Source organism: Hibiscus syriacus, unplaced genomic scaffold (assembly GCF_006381635.1).
Source record: "Hibiscus syriacus cultivar Baekdansim isolate YM2019G1 unplaced genomic scaffold, ASM638163v2 tig00111810_pilon, whole genome shotgun sequence".
NCBI lineage: Eukaryota > Viridiplantae > Streptophyta > Magnoliopsida > Malvales > Malvaceae > Hibiscus > Hibiscus syriacus.
The window spans coordinates 885,640-903,052 of NW_024063186.1; the positions used below are offsets into that span (position 1 = coordinate 885,640).

General features: G+C 33.5%; 2 protein-coding genes across 3 annotated transcripts; one reads left to right on the forward strand and one right to left on the reverse strand.

Annotated features, from left to right (window-relative positions):
• The first annotated feature begins 642 nt into the window (after window positions 1-642).
• LOC120171079 (probable isoprenylcysteine alpha-carbonyl methylesterase ICMEL2) lies at window positions 643-7,235 on the forward strand. 2 transcript variants are annotated; one of them, XM_039178878.1, is made up of 11 exons: window positions 643-984; window positions 1,835-1,911; window positions 2,675-2,744; window positions 2,942-3,022; window positions 4,088-4,162; window positions 4,432-4,533; window positions 4,617-4,754; window positions 5,796-5,861; window positions 5,978-6,121; window positions 6,353-6,443; window positions 6,860-7,235. In XM_039178878.1, the coding sequence occupies exons 1-11, from the start codon at window positions 719-721 to the stop codon at window positions 7,025-7,027; spliced, it is 1,278 nt and encodes a 425-aa protein (XP_039034809.1). In that variant the 5' UTR covers window positions 643-718; the 3' UTR covers window positions 7,028-7,235. The 2 variants fall into 2 exon arrangements, with proteins under 2 accessions (XP_039034809.1, XP_039034810.1); XM_039178879.1 differs by lacking the exon at window positions 6,860-7,235 and having other exon boundaries at window positions 6,367-6,443.
• Window positions 7,236-7,606: 371 nt separating this feature from the next.
• On the reverse strand, window positions 7,607-8,247 carry LOC120171037. The gene is made up of 2 exons (XM_039178849.1): window positions 8,224-8,247; window positions 7,607-8,083 (listed from the first exon to the last, which is right to left on the reverse strand). Exons 1-2 carry the CDS (start codon window positions 8,245-8,247, stop codon window positions 7,607-7,609), a joined length of 501 nt encoding a protein of 166 aa, XP_039034780.1.
• Window positions 8,248-17,413: the final 9,166 nt, after the last annotated feature.

Genomic DNA, 17,413 nt, shown 5'->3' on the forward strand with positions numbered 1-17,413 from the left:
GCATGGCGACCTACGGCCACACTGTTGATTTCGCCCTATTTCAACAAATAATCTTGGGAGAACGTTATTTCGTGAATTATTTATTTTGAGTGCATTATATCGTGAGTTTAGCCATTCCTTTTGCGTACAGAATTAATGTAATTATTGATACTTTCACGCTTCATACTTCATCACTTAACATAATTTCCTTATTATAATTAAAGAATAATCAAATTGATGTCTTCCAAATTTAAATTTTACTTTAAATTTCAAATTTAATCTTAATAAAATATTTAATATAATATATAATAACTAAATTATCCTTAATGTTGATAGAAATGGTGACTTTTATCTTATTTTGTTTAGTATTTTAGTTTTAATATTTTAATTATTGGGTGGAGCATATACCCAAAGCGATAAAGTAACCTATACTATATAGCTTATAATGATAATATTTTAATAGAAATTAAAATATTAAAGACCGAATTATTTTGAATAAAATAATCATTTATATTATTGCTACGTGGCATAACAGACTCCAGATCCAGAGTACCTGGACCAATAGCAAATCAACGAAAGAAGGTCGAAATCAAAAGCAGGCCAAGGGCAAAGGCATTACGCACCCCCACAAATAATAAACAATTAGGAAAATTAAACAAAACAACCAAAACCATTTCGTTAATCAATCTGAGATCCTCTCTGGCTCTCTTCCCTTCTCTTTTCTATCGAGGGGCCGGCGATGGCATCATTGTCACCGCCGACGCATGACCACCCTCGACGTTGCGAAACTTCTACTGCTACTCATCTTTGTTTGGCTGTTAGGTCCTTGATTTTCAGGTTCCTCGGCTCCATCTTTGCATCCTCCGGTGTCCACCAGCAACAACAGTTCCGCGGGAAACCGGCAAGTATGAACAGACAGAAGTCTTTAAGCCGGGACATCGGCCATGCGGCCGCCGAGACTTATCTTGTCACGCGACTTACCTTCACTCTCCTCCGATATCTCGGGTATATAATTTACATCATTGTTATTAAACGTATTATCTGCGAATCTCAATTGCATTCTTCTTTGTTCCTTAAAGAAAGTTTGATTTCATAGTTCAGTTTGTCGAGGAAGTGGCACATTTACGAGAATCGTGTTAATTTTGTTATTTAGTTTTTAATTTGAGAATATGTTCTGTCTTTGGTTGCCTAGCAAGTTGAAGGAAAGAAGAGAAGCAAAGTGAGTTCCCATAATTTTTCTGAATGGTTGCTTAGGAGTTGTGAGGAAGTAGGTTGACTTGCAACTAAGGATCTGCGAATCTATTAGGCTGGGTCAATTTTCACCCACTATATGATTTAATGGAAACGTTGTTATCATTTTGAACCTTGTTCTGCCATATTTGAGATTGGTTCTTCTCAAATTTGCTTGCTGGATGTGTTTTGTTAATAATCTTTTTGGTACTTTTAACCATGTTGCTTGGACTCTGGTATGAATTGGATATAAATATGTGCCTGACATAAGCATGCTTTATTTTTATAAGTTTTTACATTCATGTTAATAGTCCTTAGAGGGTCAAAATAAACATCTGCGTTGAACACGGATATTAGACTTGGATACTTCAAGAGTGATGAAGAGTTGGAGCAAGGTAGATTTTTAGAGAGAGAATTAATGAACAACAAAATAGTTCACTTTTTATTCTTTTTCATATCAACATTTATGTATATATACATTAGATTTTCAGATATAGAACCAGTGAACAACAAAAGTAATTCAACACACACATATGTATATATACGTTATTGCCCATAAACTTATTTTGTATTGCTTTCGACTTTATTATTATATACGTTGTTTTAATCATACATTTGCATTCAGGGTAGGCTACCGGTGGTACACAAGATTACTTGCCCTTGCTTGTTATGCTTTGCTTCTTATGCCTGGTTTTCTTCAAGGTATTTTCTATATTATTGATTGATTATTATTTTTTGCACGAACTTGCAAACTTGTTATTAAGAATCATTTACTTCTCATTTTACATGAAAATAGTAAATTGTATATCATCTAAGAAGCAAAAAAAAAAAAAGGGAGGTAAATATAAGAATCGATTTATTATTCTTTGTTTTAGCTCTTGCAGCATGTCACAGCAGACGCGCGCTCTCTCTCTCACACATATATAGGCTTGAAAGGAACTTGATAGTTTCAATGGATTGCGTGTGTGTATGACCCACACAATCTTTTGTAGAAAGTTAATTGAATACTGTATATTGACCCGAAATTTCTTTCAAAATGGGGTCATTTTAGAATATTCATTAACAATATGTGTCTAGAACTTTTTGAATGTTCAGTGACCAAGTGACGTCATTGGCCCATCTGTAGTCTATTCCTACATGTCTTGGTTCTCCCAGTAACTGAATTCATGGGTTACAAGAGTTCGTATGTGATGGGTTTTGGGAAGGTTGTGAAGATTGTGATCGTACAGCTGTTTGCATGGAAATAAATGACAGCTGCACTATGTTTGCCTTCATGCTTTGTCAGTTTAAGAGATGGTTACATTTCTGAAGATTGTGATCATACAGCTCTTTGCATGGGAATAATTTATAGATCTTTTCTGTATAGTGTGCTATGTCAGAAATAGTTATATTTGTAGGCTGCTTTCAAATATCTTCAATTTGATGGAAAATAATGACTTGAGCATTACTTGTCAATCTTCTGCAGTTGCATATTATTATTTTTTCTCAAGTCAAGTGCGACGGAGTATTGTTTATGGAGATCAACCAAGGAATAGGTATGTGAATATGTGACACAAGTGCTTACAAAGCTAGGCCCACAACCATGTATTCTGTTGGTAGAATGTTGTACTCTTCATTCCGTGACAGGGGATCAACCTGGCACATCAAATGACAAGTAGTTGTATTCTATGACTTGCTTGTCACCTGTCATAGATTAATGCTGCTCTTTTCTCTTTTGATGATGATGTGACAGATTGGATCTATACTTGCCAACAAATATTAGTGGTCCAAAGTCAGTTGTGGTATTTGTGACAGGTGGAGCCTGGATAATTGGGTGAGTGACATGATATTTCTCCATGGTGTATCAGTTACTTTTAAATGTACAAATGTGGATTAAATATGAAATACATAATATAGCCTTAAAATTCCTTCATATTTCATAAGGGGGTTCTGCATCGGTTTGTTTATTCTTGTAGTTGTCTGTTCATGTGGGCCGTGCTAAGGAATTAGATAAACATAGATTGAAATGTATTCTATGAGGTCTCTATAAGCCCAAAGAAAATTTATGGTTTAAATTGCTCATTCAATGGATTTGAATGATCATTGTATCAACCTCTTTCATATCTAGCTGACCATTAAACATTTATTGGAAGTATATATCCTCATTTTTTTTATAGGAATTGAAGGTCTCGTTAAAAATCCTCTTCTTGATTAAAGGAGCTTATAGAGAAGCTCCTTAATCAGCGGAAGGAGGAAAAGAGTACCTTAAAATTTTATTAAACATAAGATCGAAAACAACCGTAAACAACAACACTAACTCAGCCTAATCCACCTTCACTACTACAACAACCCCTAATAAGACTGATCAGACTAAAAGCCTGAACATGGCCCGAAAGACACCACAAAACAAAACAACTGTAAAAAAGCCAAATAAATCAGCTAACTCAATCCTTAGAAGCCAAATTCTAACACAAGCCATGAGCTTCCACATGATAAGAGTGCTGAGAAGCAAGCTTCACAACCACTCGATCCGCCTTTCTGCTACTTAATGCTCGACTTGTCGACGGAGACCAACCGAACCTCTAACTCCAAAATCAATGATCATAAGCAAGTCTTCTTCCAAAACTTCCTCAGCTGAAAGTTTCCGAAATCAGATACACTACTGAGCCGTCAGACTCTATACCCAGATCTTTCACGATCTGAAAGTATTCTGACGCTTCCTCATTCTGACTCTGCCCCAATGCTGAAAGTCAGAATCATAATGAAATCTGCCATTAAGATCAGACAAAACATCCTCGCATTGCACCTTCTGATTATACTTGCTTCGGCAGTAGCTAGACTTCTTTTTGGGAGCCGAATAATTCCCTTGAAAAGTTTCTGAACTCTTCTTTTGTTTTAGGTACAAGGCTTGGGGATCACTTCTAGGACTGCAATTGGCGGAAAGAGATATCATTGTAGCATGTCTTGATTACAGGTATTAGTTTGGTTGATGCCATGATATGGTGTTCTGTTCATTTTTGCTAAGAATGCCACCTGCGGGTGAAATATTCTAAGGGTCAAATATGTACTTGTATCTTCATTAATGAAATAAAATATCTAAAGAATGTTTTTGCCTCTATGATCCATACAATTTTCCCCCATGTTATTAACTGGCTCACATATTGTCATAAAATTTTATTATATTTATGAGGCCCGTCTCTTTTCTTCTACCAGTAACTGTATTTGCTTGATATATGTTTGCAGGAACTTCCCCCAAGGAACCATTAGTGACATGGTGAAAGATGTGTCTCAAGGGGTCTCATTTGTCTGCAATCTCATTGCCAGATATGGAGGTGATCCTAACAGGTGACTGACTGCTTTATTTGATTTTTCATGCCTATCGTATATCCATATTATCTCAATTTACACTTTTATGTTATTTTGAATAGAATCTATTTAACGGGGCAGTCAGCGGGGGCACATATTTCTTCTTGTGTTCTTTTGGAACAAGCTATCAAAGAATCTAGAGGAGAAAACACTACATGGAGTGTTTCCCAAATCAAAGCTTATTTTGGATTATCTGGAGGGTAAATTTTTATATGTTCTTTATTACGATTCTTGCATAAGATATTTTGGATATGCAGAGAGCTGTACTTTCCAATATTTTAGGCTTTATTAGTACATTTAAGCAACAAGATTAATGATCCACAAGGATCTTTATATAAGACTATCAAGTTCACTATGATATATGAATTTTATACCTTTTATATGATGAAAATGTCCATATCCTAATAATGAAGCAACATGCTACATTTCTTCATTTCATATGTAAGGTGCATGACTGTGTCATTGAAATGGCTATAGAACATCAATGCTTCAGATAAGATCCAGCTGAAGACACATAGGATTTTGTTTTGTTGGTTGGTTCTAAGTTCAAGATTTGTACAGAAAGCTCTTCTTAATTTCCATGTGTTTTTTCACTCTAGAACTATCTTTAGGATCATAGTTTCCACCCTTTCTGATTTTCCTAGATGTTATCTTGCAAGGCAGTATCACTGCAGAGGGAATAACTCATGTAAAGAGCAGTTTGTTACGGTTTTATCCTGCTTCTCTTTAATTTTAAAAAATATTTCCCTTGCCAGTTTGCTTTTGTTATGTTATTTATGAAGACATCTACATGCTCCTGAAAGAAATTTACCTTGGTACCACACAGTAATGTTTGCCCTCTGAAAGAGAGAAACATCAATTGAAGTTAGTTGACTAGAATTTAGCTGCGATCCTTCATTTGGTTATTAATTTACAAAATTATGGTGAAAATATTTTATCTTCCAGTTTGCTGTGATCATTTTCTACTGAAGAACTAGCAACTGAATTACTATCAATCCTTTCTTTTGGCTGGTGGCAACTGACTCTAGAATGTGAAGACTTTCTTGAAACCCGAATATATACACATATGAGCTAGCCGCTTAAAGTGATAGGCCTTTCTTTATATCTTTTATGGAATATGTTAATCTTCTTCTGTCGGTTGGTAGTAGTACAAATTATGGTCTTATTCGCCAGTTCAATTGTATAAACAGATTGACAGTTGTAACCAGATACGTGCTTGTTTCCTATTAAATTGTGAATAGGTACAATTTATTCAATTTGGTTGATCATTTCCACAATCGAGGCCTTTATCGTTCAATCTTTTTAAGGTATTTTGCCTATATTATTTTTCTGGCAACCATCTATACAGGCTTGTCTTTTTCCTTTTTATTATTATCCCATGTACCATTTATTAACCAACGGAAGTTCTGTTTCAATGTTACAGCATCATGGAAGGGGAAGAATCCTTTGAACAATTTTCTCCAGAAGTTAGAATAAAAGATCCACGCAATAGAGAAGCCGGCTCTCTTCTTCCCCCTATTAAACTTTTCCATGGAACTTCAGATTTATCAATACCATCAGATGCCAGGTTAGAAATACATGTTGGTCTAAATGCCAACTGTTTAATTTCTTTGTTTACTTTTAAACTGCTATTTAATCACATTGCTATATTTTTATTCTGGAATTAATGCTTGAAATTGGAAAAAAATTCAATCTTAGTAATGATGTATGGTGATGAGGAGACATCATACTGCTGCAGTGGATTTACTGCAAATTTTCCCAGAAACTGCTATTCCTGATATTGACTTTATCTGTGCAGTATAAACTTTGTAGAAGCGCTTAAAGGGGTAGGGGCTGAGGCTGAAGTGATTTTATATGAAGGAAAATCCCATACCGATCTATTTTTACAGGTTAGTGGTTATTACTAGCTTTCTAATGTCATTTTAGGCTTAATTTACTTGTTTCGCTGCAGTCTGATCATCCGACTGTAATTTTGTGTTATATATATAACTAAATGAATACAAAAATTTCACATTTCTTATCCATTAATATGCCTTACGTGAGGTCCTTGTAATCTACATATAAACTGTGATGACAATGCTGAACATGAGGTTTAGTTAACTAGGGAAACAGTAAAGTAAATGGCAGTTATTGTAATAGTTTTAACAACTAGCATATATTGTTTGAGCCCTACTGCAATTTTTGTTTTCAGTACTGTTTTTGAAGGTTTCCCGGTTTTCCAATTCCTCGAGCAACTATATTTACGAAAAAAAGACATCGATATAAACTGTTATTCCCGCCCCTAAAGTTGAGTACTATCATGCAGGATCCTTTAAGAGGTGGAAAGGATGACCTATTTGATCATATGGTTGCTGTGATACATGCGGATGCGGGTGATGAGGAAGCTCTCGCCAAGTATGCGCTGGCACCTCCGAGAAGACGTCTTGTACCCGAGTTTTTGTTATGGTTGGCTCGTCACATCAGCCCATTCTAACCTTCTCAATGTTTGATCATTAACAGCGGATTTAAGCTAATGCCTCATGTTGTGTCCAATTATTTCTCCATTGGTATTCCTTGTGGCACCCATTGGAGGATTCCTGTTGGATATTGTAGGAGCAATATCATATCAGCCTGCCATAAGCTTTTGGTTCTATAAACTTTTGGTTCTAAACTTGGAATTAAAATTATGATTTTTTTACAATCACATATTTCGGCTCAATGAGATGATCTGATCCAGTTTTTTATTCATTGATTAAATTTTATGCCAATATTAGATTGTTGGTTTCTAGTCTTCCTTCTACACACCTGACGAAAGAGTTGCAATTTATAACATTTTTTTATTAGTCCAGGATGAATACAAGGTAGTATCTTTTGAAAAGATTTTTAATTATTGGATAATTAATTCGTACATTAAACTTAGATTGCATTTCCTTTTCGAATAAGCATTTATTGAAAAAAAAAAGACAATTTTGATGGCATTGTTTGAACGAATGAAACGCCAATGTATTAGACATTTAACATGCAAGAGAGTAGACGACAACTAAAACCTTCCAACACTCCAATGGCTGCAAATTCACCAAACGTGGGATGCTCGTGGCTTGCCGTTAACCCTATTAGCAGCAGCAGCCATATGGTTTTGGGGTCTTAGGGCCGTTTCCTCCACATCAGGGGTTCTGCCGCATACCACAGCACGCCTTTGCAGGAACCCTTTCAACATGCTCCTGCTTCTCTTTTTCTCATCTGCATCCATCCTCAATAGCTCCCCGTAGAATTTGATCCCACTCAACTTGATAAGCTGATCCAGTTGCTTAGAAATGCTTTCGATCTCGCATGGATCCAGGAGAGCATTACGGGTAGGGATCGATCCCTCCGTCTCCATGTCGATGTGGTGGTTGTTTCTCATGGCTTCCGAGTTGTAGTGTGTAGGCCCCGAAGCTCGTCGAGATCGAGTGGCATTAAATTCTCTGATCACGGTCGGCTTGCCTCCGGAACATGAACTGTGCTGGTACCATGCCCATGCAGCTGCTTTCACAAGGTCTAATTCGCTTTGCTTTGGAATGATGGGAGACTTAGAATATATGGTTTTCCTTTGGTTGAATGAATTAAAATAAAAGGGGAAGGTTGGGAGATTGCTTAGTTGTTAGAATTGAATGGGAGCACTAAATGAGAAATGAAAGTTAAGTGTAATACAGTTGCTCCCACCTCCTTGTCCATGTCCTAGGAACTGATTTTCATGGTCATGGTCATACACGCCGGTACGTTGAGATAATCTCATGGCTTATTTAACATCCAAGTTTCACATAGAGAGATGTGCCTATGTCTATTTAATGGACGAGACTTAATTTTATATTTCTTTTAGAGAAAATAACCTCAGTGACCAAAAATGCCTTATAATATACGATTTTAACCAATTTTTTTTGGATTTGCCAAAATGACCACGACAACGACCACGACCACGACCCGACCCGAGACGAGACGGCGGCGCGCGAGAGTCCCCCTTGTTCTCTATCACTCAACAAGGAAGTGGGAAAGCCAAGTCTTAAATACCATTCCCAATAGTGTTTCCAATACTATGTGAGATTGAGCATTACCAACACTTGTTCCCAATACTATGTGGGATTGAGCCTTAAATAGTGATATTATTTTTGAATGTTTTACTTAAAATTGCAATAATCACGATTGATTATAGATTGACTTTTAATTATGACATATTTAATCGTATAATACTAATGCAATTGTTTGCTGATTCAGTTGTTTTAAGGTGCATGATTGTTAATTGTTTCCTGAATAATCACATTGTATTGGAAACAAGTGTTGGTAATGCTCAATCCCACATAGTATTGGAAACACTATTGGGAATGATATTTAAGGCTTGGCTTTCCCACTTCCTTGTTGAGTGATAGAGAACAAGGGGGACTCTCGCGCGACGCCACTGCCGCCGCCCGTCTCGTCTCGGGTCGGGTCGTGGTCGTGGTCGTGGTCGTGGTCGATCGCATTGCGATTTAGTTGGTCATTTTGGCAAATCCAAAAAAAAAATGGTTAAAATCGCATATTATAAGACATTTTTTGTCAATGAGGTTATTTTCTCTTTCTTTTAAATTTACAATACTTAAAAAGGCTTAAATACATATTTTTCTCTTGAACTATATCATTTTTATCGAATTGTTATTTAAAGTATTTTTCAAAAAGTTTTATCCTCAATTAAAAATTATTAATTCGTTTACTCTAGATCATTAATACCGTTAAAAAATCTCACTGACCAATTAACACACGCCACATCGCCCTTTAAGGTTCCTTTCCTGCTAAGGATTATGAGATAATTCTGCTCCACCCAGCAATCATTTTGGCACAACCTTCCAAGCAAATTTAAACCCATCATGATGATGCAGACAAAAACCCAACCATAATATTATTGATTCAGATCTAACCAACCCAATTTCAACCATGAATCTCCAGCTAGACACATTCAAACAAAAACCAACTTGATTCAAACCACGAATGGGGAAAACCAAAATTGATGCTACACAAATTCTCCATGGAGTAATCTCCATAATCACCCTAAAATGTTCATTCAAAGCCCCAAGACAAATAAGCAAACAGATCATCTTCAACAATTGGCCTCAAGACGGAAAAAAAAGTCCTTACAAATCCATCTCTACAAACATACAGCAAAATCCTCGTTTTTCAAATCCAAATGAAGCAGAGAAACATATAACAAAAATTACAACAGAATCAATGCCTCGATGGCTAAAAACGGGTTAAATTCATCCAACATGACAGAAAACTCTGAATAAAAAAAAAGGTATGTTTCAAACCAATCCATAAATTCATTTTTTTCCCCATAGAACAACAATGAACGGTACCTCTTTGTTGTTGAAATGTTGGGATTTTGGACATGAATTTTGAGCATTGAAATGAAACTTTGGGGGAATTGAGAAGAACCCAAAAGAGGATTAATGGAGATTGAATTTGGGTCTTCGGCTTCGAGAGGAAGAGAGACCATTGCACAAGAAGCGGAGGAGACTATGAGAAAGCAAAAATGTAGGTGTTTAGGGGGGGGGGGTTACGGTGGGGGTGGGGGACGGGGACTGGAAGGCCGGAAGGGGAAGGGCATTTTTTTTTTGTATATTATAGGTTTTATTTTATTTAATAAATTTTTATTTATTCAGATAAAAATATAAATATTAAAAGGGTCACGTGACGTGTTCTAATTAAATAGTAATTTTTTTTAATAATATTAATAATTTAAGATAAATGGAGTAAAGATTTAAAGTTAATGGGATAAAATATGTTAAAATATATTTTAAGGGATAACTCGATAAAAAAATATAGTTTAGGGGAGATATGTATTTAAGGCTACTTAAAAAAGAAAATGTTATTTTACTTTGGAAGAAATGATATAAAAAATCATTATTTATAAGCATGTGTGGAATAAAATAAAGAATTGGTGCGGTATCAGAAGTAGCGTTAATTTGTAAAAGTGAATTTGTTTATACTTTGAGATATTAATTTTGTTGAAATTCAATTATAATTAAAATACGAATATAGAATTTTGAAAAGGAATATACAATATTAAATTCTTTTAAATCCTAGTGCTTGCTTTTAATTTGAACTCGACGAATTTGGACCGTGAAGTCGAGTCGGCTTCGGATGAAAAACTTCGACCTAACACAACTCGAAAGTAATAATCTAATTTCTTTAAATAAATTTATGGATAATTGTTATAATATTCATTCACTTTATTTTTTTTTTAATCAAGTCTTTATTTTATACCGGATCGGATTTATTCTTTAAAATTTTAGAGCGGGTTAGATTCGAGTGGAGGGTATATATTTTCGGATCGGATCGGATTGACCAAAAATTCGATCCAACCCGACATATTGTCATCCCTAGTTTCTCTATCCCATTGTCGATTCCTTTTTTCTCATTTTTGTTAGTGTTTATTATCTTCGCTGGTATTTCTTTTTATCTCACATCTTTATTTTTTCTTTGTTTCTAATAACTATACATTTATGACACGATTTTCTCTATTTCTATTAAACGTTTTTTTCTCTATCTTTTGGCAATTTTTTAATTTTATTTTCGATTGTTTGTCGTGTATTTTTTTCATGGTTGAATTTGGCATCACCACGAGTCCCCTATTGATCAAGATGACGCTCATTTTTTTTATCTTGTTGATCTTTCCTGCTTTGGACCCTCGAATTGGATTTAGATACACAACACGCAATCGTAGATAGTTATCTCACAATGCTTGGCTCTTATATGTGTTTTGTTAATGATCTTCCAGTAGTTTAATATCTTGTTGTGGTACATTTTCTGTAGTAGTCAAATCTCTTTGTCTCTACCTTTTGCTCGAGTTTTTCTGGATGAGATTTTTCACCTTTTTCTTGCATAGTTCTAATATAATCTTAAGTGACTATGCTCTTAATGATTTTAGGAGAATATTTAAATGTGATTAGTTATATTTTTTTTATAAACCTTTATTAGAATTTTGGATATTTTCTATTCATTAATAAAAATTAACTGTTTTTATTTTAAAAATAAGTAAAAAAAAAAAAGGAAATCATTAAGTATGTTAGCTTAAGTATTTAAACAATGACGGTCATAACTTTAAAAGTCAACAAATTTGTTACCTGCTAATTTATTAAAGTTAGTAGTCGTTTTACTTACTAGATTTATGCGGCAAACATGATTTTGATGTTCATCTAATAACTAAACCAACTATAACCTGTTTCCTTCTCAATGTGCTTTTATAAGTTTGTTGACGTCCAATTATTACTTGGTGTAGGATAAATGCAAGAAATTAACACAATGGTTACGGGGTTTAAACTGGCGAAAAGGATTCATGGGTGGACCAAGGACCTGTTGTCTCATGGAGGAAGAGAGGTATTCCTCAAATCGGTTGTCCATGCTCTCCCCACATATGCCAGTGAATGAGATCACTGGCGAAAAGGATTCATGGGTGGACGAGACCGCTGAGGGGATTCATTAAGATTAACGTTGATGGGCTTTCTTGACAAATTCGAAAGAGGCTGCCATCAGAATTGTGGCTCGGGATCACCACGATATGGTTATGGGAGGTATGGCACGCATGCTTGAAGTTCCTCAAACCTCTGAATCGACTGAAGCATTGACTTTCATTTATGGGATGCGACTAGCTATTAAAAACGAATGGAAGCGGGAGGCATTAGAATCTACTTGCAAACTGTCATAAACACATTTCGATTATTAGATTGATGCTCAACAAGGTTCATGAAGCTTTTGCAAACAACTTGGATTTTAATGTCTTTTTTCTAAAGAGAGAGGCTAATAGAGTTGCACATTCACTTCTGCATTAGATCTTGTCAAAGATCAATCCGTTTTGGTTTTATTACTAATAACCTAATTATATTAAATAATTTGTTCTCCTTTATGCAATTGAGAGCTAATGATATTTGAATTAAAAAAAAATATCCCACAATAAAGTTGAGAATTTGAAGCATAAAAAAGACGTACGAGAATCGAAGGGAGTGATGCAGCAAAATTAGATCTAACAATTCCTCTCCAATGAAATGCGAAAACTTTCTTTCCAAACTCTATAATTGGAATGGTGAGAATCTCTCTCTTTTTGCTTATTTAGCTATATGTTATTTAGAATAATGGTTAATTAGAAAAGCTCGAAGAACAAGAGGAAACCACTAGATGACTATAGAAGGTCGTTTCTCAGCCGCCTCCACCTGTTAGAAGTGCTGAAACCAGTACACATCATGTTGCACCTTTCCGGTTTTTAATATGATTGTTTTAACGGCAATAGCTGTGGGTTAATCGATTTAACAATCATCTTTCGAAAATAGACTTGAGAATATCGGTTACATGAGAGAGGCAAATTACAATAGGTTGGGTCATGTAAACTGTAACCGACATAAATCTCGGAACAAAAATCTATTTCGATGATCGACGGAATTGAAACAAAACTAGCTCGAGGCAATTTCTCTTATTGTCATTTCTCAAATTCATTTTTATTTTCTTTTGATTTACTTTTTTTTCCATTTTATTTAATTTACTTGTTTTCTTTTTATTTTACTTCATTCTCAATCACGTCTACCCCTTTTATTTTTATTTTTGTTACAACTTATTGGTCTGAAATCGACATAAATTCGCGTTAGAAATTTCAATTTTCCTGTGGATCGACCCTCTTTACTATACTACTCATTTATTTTATTTGAAGAGGATTATTTTATTTTGACGAGTAAAACGAAGCTTGTAAAGGAAGGGAAAAAAAAGAAATTTTGCACATCCATTATAATGAGGAAAAGAGTATTAAAATTTTTGGACTCCCGTTTCTAAATTTATGGATTCGTCACTGCAACTCGTGTTCAACTCGACTTGATATTCAATAAAATTTTGGTTGACTTGTTGTTCGTTAAGCTTGACAAAATTTTTATCTTGCTTTTTTTTAAATCTATGTAAAATCTAGTAATAATATAAATTAACAAATTTAATATAAATATAATCAAAATAATAGTAATTTCAAAGTCCAAACTCCAACATAACAATCTACAAATGCAACAAACTAACATATTATAACCTATGTAATACACCAAACTAACATATTCTTAAAATAAAAGTTTAACAATGTATATTCAATCATAAAAATAAGACAATCAAAATCCTAAATAATTATATAAAAATATTAATAAACTGCTCGTGAATCGTTTAACTCATATAGCACACTTCAGCCCTTGCAATCCTGGATAGTAGGGGTGTTTATTTGGTTAATTCGGAAGCCGACCAAATCGAATTACCATTAACAGAATTAATCAAAAAAAAATTTATTTAACCGTTAAATGAACCGAACTTTTTTTCAAAAATATTAATCGAACCGAATAAATTTCGGTTAATTTTCTAATTAACCGAAACTTTTTAAAATTTTCTAATTTATATAAAAATTAAATATTTTTTAATTCAAAAAAACAGTTTAGAATTAATTTAAATAATATATAATTATAAAATAAAATTTTTATATACATTTTTTAATTAATTAATATTAATTTAGGTTTAAAAGTTATTGGATCTTAAATTATTAATTGAGTTTTAAATGGTTTGGGTTGAGCCTATATGTTATATATAATATATTTAATATTTTTTAATTCAAAAAAACAGTTTACAATTAATTTAAATAATATATAATTATAAAATAAAAATTTTATATAAATTTTTTAATTAATTAATATTGATTTAGGTTTAAAAGTTATTGAATCTTAAATTATTAATTGAGTTTTAAATGGTTTGAGCTGAGTCCATATGTTATATATAATATATTTAAAATTTAGTTTCGATTAATTCGTCTAATTAACCGATTTCAAACTGAATTAACCGTTAATCGAATTTTAAAAATTTTTATAACCGTTAACCGACCGAACTAATTCGATGACCAACCGAATTAATTCGGTTCGATCGATTAACTAAATTAATTCGAAAATTTGAATACCCCTACTTGATAGTGTCACGTTTACAAGAAAGAGACACTCGAGATTCTGTTAACCACCTATTGACGGAACTCAAACATGCAGGAGAATCATAAACATAAACATGATTTTCAACATTGTTATCAGCAAGAGATACTCAGAGGTTGAAAGATTACACGATGAAGATCATGAGAATAAGTGGTGATGGTGGAAAGCGATCAGGGATTTCTTTAATTTGAAAGGGGTGTTCATTGTGTCGTGCTTAGGGTATATTATCAAATTTCCTATATGATATTTTTGTATTCATCATCTACCCATTACTCAAGACGGGTAAAATTTTTAAATCTACACCCATTACCCAACTAGATATCTACTATACATCTCGTACATGTTAGTATTAACTCATACTTGCCTAAAAACAACCTCACAGATTACATAAATAACAAAATATAAAATAAATACATCCATTAATAAGTATAATAAAATAAACTAAAGATTAATTGAGTTTATACCCTAACATTTGGTTAAATTACAATTCATGTCTTATAAAATCTTAAGATTTATAGTATATTCTCTGAAATTATACCTAAATTCATAATAGTCCAAAATTTATATGGTGGGTAATTAGTAGACCGCGGATGTGGGGTGAGTGGATGCACAGCGAGTAAGGTTTTAAATATATCACTTACTCCCCGTCCACGATTTAAGTTTTCTGTTATAGAATTTGATAACCGATTTTTGAAACTGATAATCAAGTTCAATTTTTTGTGATTTTATGCTATAAGAAATTTGTTGTAAATCAACAACAAAGATGTGATTAGAAAGACGAGCAGAAAATAAAATGATAGTTGGAGTTGAGGGTGGCGATGTTGGTTCGGTAAAACTTGTCGTCGATGTTGAGTTTTATTCGGCGGCTGAGAATTGACTTTTTCAGCTTGGATGGAAATTTACAGAGAAAAAAAAAAGAAAAGATTGAAGGACCTAGTTAGTGTTGTAGCAATAGTTTAGGGGTTAAATTAAATTAAGATGTATAATTATAATCGTAAACTAAACATATAATTAGAATATTTTCTTATAATTAGGAATGACAAACGGGCGGATTGGGTGCGGATACTACCCACCCCTATCCCCATACCCATATAATATTTTCAAATTCACTACTCGCCGACCACTCATGATGGGTAAAATTTTTTAAATTCACACCCGCCCACGCCGATACATTCTCAAATCCATCCCACACCCACTACCCAACTGGAGACGCACCCGACTAGACCCGCCTGACAGTAACCTTAAGTTATACATAAGAAACAAACATAAAACAAATACGCCCATTAAGAAGCATAATAAAATAAACCAATAATTATAAGTTATATCTTATACAATATTAAGATTTATAAATTAGTCTCTAAAATTATACCTAAATTCATAATTATCTAAAATTTAATGGATATTTAGTGAGCGGACGGATGTGGGGAGGGCAGATGCGGGACGGGTACGGTGCGAAATCCACGAAATTGTACCCATTTGCCATCCTTACTTATAATCGTTAACATAAAAAATTAGACATTTGAGATCATATAAGGAAAGAGTTGAAAACTCAACCAAATAACTTAAACAAAAGATAAATACAAACATATATAATTGTATCTATAAACGAACTACAAAAGTAGATCAAATTATTAAAAGGTCACCGACAAATCACAAACTAGAGTCGAAGGACATGAGGAAATTATCTGTGCACAATCATATATCTAAATCTAACATGATAGTTCAAATTAAATTAATATATTTTTCAATAGTAGAGTGATTAAATTATTTTTAAAGGAGCTTTTAATAGACTTTTTAGGTCGTCTGTTAACATAATTATTTTATTTAAAAGTGAACTCACGTGACATACAAACAGAACGTGTATTGAATTTAAATACAACCATTGTAAAGAAGGCTTAATTAATGATTCTTCAAATCCATATTTTGCATCTTAAATTATTTTTCTATTATAAGTTTTGGTCCCCTCGGGAAACAAACATTAAAAATAACTCACAATCATCGATGATAATTTTCATATTAAATGATAATATTAGTTGTTTTGAGTTTTTGTAGAAAATATAAATAACATCACATTAATTTCCGGTAAAAATGAAGGGGAAAAAAGGAAATGAGTTGTTTTTTTAGAACTGATATGTAAAATTAAGATCTAATGCTAGGAAATTAGCTATATGATTCTAGGGGTGGCAACGAGGCGGGTCGGGATGGTTTTGCATTACTCATTTTATCTCTAATACTTGCGGGTATGATTTTAGAGAATTCACATTATATGTTTCAGGGATTTTTTTATCCTTATACCCATCCCTTATGGATCCCTGTGAGTTTTGGTTAATACTCGTAACAAAAAATAAACAAACAACTTTGAAATCAACGCAACACCTAAAACTTGTAAGAAATATCATATTGCCTTAAATTGGTCTCTATCTATAAAATGAAATTTCAAACATCAGTATTAATCTAACACCCAATGTATATGTACAATCTTAACAACTTTCAATCTCAACAAATCAATGTATATTAAATTAGAAAATGTCTAAACTTCAATTTTAGTTCCTTTAAGATGTAACAGTGGCAACACGTAATCTTATAAATATTTTTAGGGATCCCCACGATTATTTTTGTAAAATATCGAGGATCCCTACAATTTTTTGGGGAGATCCTCACGGTTATTCACACTGGTACGGTTCAGTTATCTCTACTGTTTGGATATAACAATCCTCATCCTCATCTCCATTTAAACTTCGAGAATAAAAATTCTCTCATCCTCATCCCCGTGGATGAAGAATTAAGTTATTCTCCATCCCCATCGGTTCGAATCCCAATGTTTTTTTTTCACCCAATTGTCATCCTTATATGATTCAATTAATGTTTGAAATATAATAAAGGAC

Coding starts and splice junctions, on each gene's coding strand:
- LOC120171079 (XM_039178878.1), top strand. CDS start 719: ATGGCATCATTGTCACCGCCGACGCATGACCACCCTCGACGTTGCGAA. Junction 1,912..2,674: donor TATGCCTGGTTTTCTTCAAG/GTATTTTCTATA, acceptor AATCTTCTGCAG/TTGCATATTATTATTTTTTC. Junction 2,745..2,941: donor GGAGATCAACCAAGGAATAG/GTATGTGAATAT, acceptor ATGATGTGACAG/ATTGGATCTATACTTGCCAA.
- LOC120171037 (XM_039178849.1), bottom strand. CDS start 8,247: ATGGACAAGGAGGTGGGAGCAACT. Junction 8,084..8,223: donor ACAAGGAGGTGGGAGCAACT/GTATTACACTTA, acceptor ATCATTCCAAAG/CAAAGCGAATTAGACCTTGT.